This window comes from Eschrichtius robustus, chromosome 13 (assembly GCF_028021215.1).
Source record: "Eschrichtius robustus isolate mEscRob2 chromosome 13, mEscRob2.pri, whole genome shotgun sequence".
In the NCBI taxonomy this organism is placed as follows: Eukaryota; Metazoa; Chordata; class Mammalia; order Artiodactyla; family Eschrichtiidae; genus Eschrichtius; species Eschrichtius robustus.
In genome coordinates this window covers 66,955,398-66,961,397 of record NC_090836.1, presented here as the reverse complement: position 1 = coordinate 66,961,397, position 6,000 = coordinate 66,955,398, and the positions used below count along the sequence as shown (strand labels likewise).

The window sequence follows — 6,000 nt, the reverse complement described above, 5'->3', positions numbered from 1 at the left end:
TATTGGCGAGGTCCCTTGGGAACGCCACCCGTGAAGGAGTGAGGACGACTGATGGGGCAGAGGGAGAAGTCGAACGGCACTGCGGTTGCAAAAGCGCTATCAACTAACCGTCTCGGCCATGACAGCGCAAGCGGTCCGCTGTGGGCCACGGAGTGTGAGCTGCACCCCCTGGGAGGACGTGTGACCTCAGGTAAGGCAGGATCCTCAGCAGAGGGCAGAGGGACAGGGCTGTGCGCTGTCAGCAGGCAAGGTTTCTAGCAGCTTCTAGGTGCTGAAGGGGAGTGAGGGCGGCACACCATCGTGTCCACTAGGATTGGTCTGGTGAAAGTTCTCAGGGACTCAGGGTGTATCATAGCGTCTTGGGATACTGCACTTACATGTCCGCCTGAGACTGTGGGCTCTCTGGGACCAGGTGAACCTTATTACATCATTTGTTGTATCTCCATCACCCAGGAAAAACACGGTACACAGCAGGCACCTGTTGCATTTAGTGGGGGAAAGATGTTTACTTGTTTTACCTAGTAATTGTGGTAGGCAGGGAATTTACTGTGTCATGCTCTCCTTTGAAAACTGGCTTTAAAATATCTTATTTTTAGTTCCATTCTGGAGAGGCTTATGGGACTCAGACTCTAGAGTCTGAAAATCCTGGAGGACACATTTTGGGCAGAGCAGGAAGCCTGAAAGTGTGCCTGGTGAACTGATCATAAACAGGAACAGAGAGACACATGTTGAGAAAGGCATGCCCAGGAACACTGGGCAGGAACGGCCCAATGCACTCTGGGCATTGTTTTCCCTCCAGCCGTTCTGTCTTCATAGACATGACTCAGAGGGTGGCATTCAGTGCAAGCTTTTGTTTAGCTGCCCCTGCTTCCAGCAGGCTCCAAAGTCAGTAGGCCATGGACTCCCCACCAGAGTCAGGTAAGAAAAAGGGTTGAAAGGCAGCGACATCAACAGGAAATAAAACATTTTTATTGAATATCTGTGTAATATGTTAAGTCATTTTTAACAACAATCAGAAAACTACTGTGGAATTCACTACACGAAATGAAACAAAACTTAAACTACCTCATCAGAAATGAAGGTAAGATACAGCTAAGGAGTTGACCCGCGGGCCACGAGCCGTATGGCAGAAGAAAACACCCCAACATTTCTACAAGATACAGAGAAAACCCACACAGAGAAGCACTCAAGCAGGCAGTAAATATACACAAAGGCAACTAGGATCTTTCTAGAGCATCAGATTCTAATACTTTACACAGCTTTGTCAGAAAGTTACATGTGGCTTACTGGAGGATGAATCTTGGTCTTAAAGCAGGTTCGGTCACTGACTTGTGACAGCGTAGTACCAACTAATTCTATCGTGACAATATCCCACGTCTGGCGGTGTTGCAAGAGAATGCATTAATCGTGCTTTAATGCAAGAAATGATGTGTATTCAGCAGCTCGAGCCTGCTTGTTTCAAAATGTTGGTTTCAGCGCGAACAACTTAAAGCTGAAATATGGTGAAATCAAATGTCAGTTTCCGGTATTCAAGGAATTTTAAAAAGTCAGTCAACTCCCTCTCTTTGGTAGGGTCTGATCTTTTAAATTGGAAGGAGTCTCATTTGAATCTTCTGTTCAAACTGGTATTTAACCTCACATCGTGACTTGTGCATTTTCTATTATCTACCTTTTGAAAAAAAGTATGGACCATCCATGGAAGAGGGAGATGTTATTCTCCCTTTGTCCTCCAGGTCTATCCCAGTTCTAAGGAGTTTGCTACGACTGGGCTGAAAGGCCAAAGGGTTTGCCTCTTCTTTGATGAGGAAAGAACAAGACAGGAATTGTAGCTTTATCAGGAAACAGCCAACCCTGTGTTTGAAGCTTCCCATCAGCCCTTTTTGAATTCTCTTTGCAGTTGTAAAAGCCATGGCGTGATATCTGAAAGTCTGAACGTGAGGCTAATGCTTAGTTTTCCTTCGTGTTGTTTTGGTATTTTTGGAGACAAAACTTTCACTTCAGAACATCACTAGTCTCTGTGGCCTGCGAGTGAAAAGGGTCGCAGAGGTGAGTGGGAGAAAAGGCTACATGCAGTGTGAGATCATGGGCTGCCTTTCGGCAAAGTGGTGGTCTAACACAGTGGGGAAAAATATGGAATATTGCACAGTGCTTGACAAAATGCTGTGTGTTCCACCCCGTGCTTTGTATCTTTCTTATCCTATGCATAGCTTTTCAGTGCTGAATTGGTCCTTTGTAATGAGAACGGTTTGTGCTACACACACCTTGGGCAGTGCAGTAGAAGGGAATGGCAGTATTGTTACAATATCACTACGGAATAGATTGAGTGCTATCCACTGAGGAAACTACATTACGTGTCTAAGCACACAGGGCAGTCACAGTGTTACACAGAGCAGTCCTTTAAGACTCTTATGGAATGACTAGTAGCTTCGTAATAGTGCCATTTACTACATAATAACACTGAAAACATTTAAAAACTCCTCCTAAATCAAGCATCTAGTATACATAAGAGGTTGCTCCAGTTTTCTAGAACTTATTCTTGGTTTTGTTTCACCTTTTTTTTAAAGGACAAATTAAAACTTATTTACGTAAAAAGAGCATATAAAAAGATCACTAGCTGTCTGTTTTGGCTTAATGGAAGTGCATTCAGAACTATGGCTAATTGTTTTATTTTTTCCTCTTTTGATGGGATTACAATACTGTCTGCTTACCACAAAGTAATTTTGTGTCATAAGCACAGATTGCTGTGTTAAAAATATTCTGCATTCCTTCTAATCTGGTTTTGTATAATAAAATATTTTGTTACAAAGTCTGATGTGCAAACCTTTTGAAGTTATAGTAGGTGTGAGATCTGGAACAGTATTCACAGGATGCACATTTTGTATAAAGGTGTTAACGGAGAGCTACTTTTTTCTTTTTAAATAGTCAGGCAGTATTTCAGAAATGCTGACTTCTTCTCCCCTCAGCTTCTTTCCCACCCACCCCATCCCCAAACAAATGCACGCGTACACATACACACACACGGAACACCATCATGTCATTACTCTATATGCAGTAATGTGAAATCATTGACCCCTGTTCAGTTGCTTCCTCGAATGTAAGAGTGAAGCATGACTTGAGCTCTGTTCATATGTACAGACAGATGCTATTCTGGTTTGTGGCTATACTTCCTGGAGGTCAGGCTGGACGCTGCTCAGATCATGCTAATTTGCCTGTGAAGAAATTCTACAAAATTGGGTTCATCCACCGAATATGTGGTGTCAGTGTATCTTGGTGCTCATATGATTCAATAGAAAGCTCAGATTTAAGTTGTCCTTTAAGATGTCAGTTTCACTGTACTAGTGCCTTACAAGTTGATATTTTTGCTGGAATGCAGATGATACTATATTTACCATATAATACATTATCAGCTCTCCTATATCTCAGTCAATTTACATAGTTTAAAATAGAACATCTTATTAAAAACATCTAGATATACACAGATTAGGAAACGCTTACAACATACAAATACACAAACTAGAAATAAATCTTTAGCATACTGGTATATACAACGGTGTGATACAATAAATAATTTCAGTCATGCTCTATCTACACATCATATTGCTTAAAAGAAGAGTAGATTTGGAGGGCAGTGGTATGACGAAGGGCTTAGGGGCTCTCTACGTTTAAATCTGTGCAAATTAAAACAGGATTTGAAGTACCACTGAATTGTGTTAGGAATGCATGGCTGGAAAAATGAAAGAACCCATATTACTGAGGTATTTACAGATACTGGCTAAAGAGCACTAAGTGGGCAAATGCAGAAAGGCTTCTTCTTCCCTTTACTTCTTGACGGCCAGCATGGCGTCAACTTCCTCCTCTACCTGTAGGGTGTGCCACTGGGCAATGGGTCGCCTGGGGTTGGCCAGCATATCTGACCAATGTCGCAGCTCCGCCCCGGTGCTATTGTAGCCCACAAAGACTTTGCCGATGGCATCGTTCTTGCCAATCTTGTCATAGTCCAAAACAGTTACCACCACTTGCACTTTCTGAAAGAGGACACAAAACAAACATTAATCATCCGGCTCTAGAGATAAAGCCCTTCTACCAAGCTTCCTTGAGATCAAAGCAGTCGGAAATAAGAAGACCCGATCTCCAAACACCAGAACAAGGAGGAAAATGACCTGAACGTGAAAACCCGAGTCCAGTCCCTGTTGCCATTATTATATCATCATCATCTTCTTCAGCATCTTCAAAATACTCAGTAAGTGTTAATTTTGGCACAATTCTAAGTCTTTCATGTGAACTACTCAGTTACAATAGATCCTGTTAACATTGACATTATAGAGATAAGATGCTGAAGCTCAGAGAAGTTAAATCACGTGCCTGAAGTCATATAAGAAGTGAGTGGTTTGGTTTCCGGAGTCCATGTTATAAAATACCATGCCCGGCTGCCCATGTCAACTTGTATTCTTTTTTTTTTTTTTTAAGTCTTTATTGAATTTGTTACAGTATTGCTTCTGTTTTGGTTTTTTGGCCGTGAGGCATGTGGGATCTTAGCTCCCTGACCAAGGATCGAACCCACACCTCCTGCATTGGAAGGCAAAGTCTTAACCACTGGACCGCCAGGGAAGTCAGTCCCCTGTGTTCACCTTTAAATCCAGTTGTTTCCATTGTTTCATCAGCAAAATTTCTGGCATTAGTACTCAGATCATTTTTTTTTTTTTTTTTGGTTACAATTTTCAAAGCAACCATGTACTGCAATCCTATTTCAGGTGGGAAGAGCCAGCATAGTTTTACATAAAACTAATATAGAATTTCAGCTAATCACATGATTATTGTGAGATTAAAGTGTGACAACAGAGTGAAAGTCTTAGAAAAGTAGTAATTAACTAAAGATAATTTTTCTCATTCATAAATTCTCTCAATAAGCATTTATTAAGTAACTGTGTATCCAGCACTGACATCAAATGGAATAACCCTTTAGGCCACACAAGATTTACTCCAGTGATTCCATTAGGTTGTGAGGGTTTATTTAATGCCTTACTTTTTTGAACTGGTGAAAGCAAACCCATACCATTTTGACACGAAAGAAACACTTTTTAAAAGTATGTTTTAGTTCTTCCTAAGTAATGAATTTGCTTAGTCAAAATAGGCAATGGCTCCAATCTAGAAACCAAGGGAAAAGATAAAGGAAAAATTTAGAATAAAGTAGAATGTGTAGCATTTGGTGGCCAGAGTCAAAAGAAGCAGAAAATGTAATGATGGAAGCCAGGGCCAGATGAAGATCCTGCCCAGCTGTGGTCCTCTACTGGGCTTTGTACTCTGAGGACTGCATTATTGGACAAATGTACTGAGAGATGTCACCAACATACAGCTTCAGATCAGAGAAAATGATCACTTCTGAAAGTGGAATTTAGAATGTAAAATGCAACACATGGGCAGTAAAGGAAACAAATTTCCATCTTTCCTTGTGCAGCCTTGGATTGATTCCATTATCAAGGGGATTACCTATTCACTGGATGGCATTCGAAACCAAGAACAGAATCACCTTGGTTCTGAGCACCTTTCCCAAGCGAATTCATCTGGATGCAGTCATATTGCAAGGAATGAGGGACAGGGACAGTAGGGTCGTCATGCACAAAAGTAACAAGGATTTTGGAGGTTGGAGTGAATAGTTAGAGTGAATTTTGATTCTTTCCCCTAGGAATGTATTGATTAGTAGCAATCAAGACAAAATATCCTTATAAAGGCCTTGGGTTAATTTTTTCAGCTGCATATGTAGTCTATACGTTTTTTGGTGGGGGGTGGTTTGCAACCTTTTCATATGCTTTTGGAAATCAGCATAGTTTGCTTCTCTCAATGTATTTCATATGGATAGAGACAGATAGAAAGACAAACAATCGTATAACCTCAGGGTAAATAAAACCTAAGCCCCTATTATAGCATGTTAAATGCTCAATTATTTTCTCTAGGGAAATGCAAAGACTAGGAAAGCAGCCTCTTGGGGAAAAGAAGAAAGAA

At 41.1% G+C, this 6,000-nt stretch overlaps 1 protein-coding gene across 2 annotated transcripts in view; it reads right to left on the bottom strand.

The window, feature by feature from the left end:
* Positions 1-3,720: 3,720 nt before the first annotated feature.
* Positions 3,721-6,000, bottom strand: part of SYT1 (synaptotagmin 1) — a 192,943-nt gene continuing 190,663 nt past the window's right edge. For both annotated transcript variants that reach the window (XM_068560579.1, XM_068560580.1), the window contains exon 8: positions 3,721-4,025. In XM_068560579.1, the coding sequence (XP_068416680.1) occupies positions 3,819-4,025 (207 nt within the window). In that variant the 3' untranslated portion in view covers positions 3,721-3,818. The remainder of the gene's footprint in view (positions 4,026-6,000) is intronic.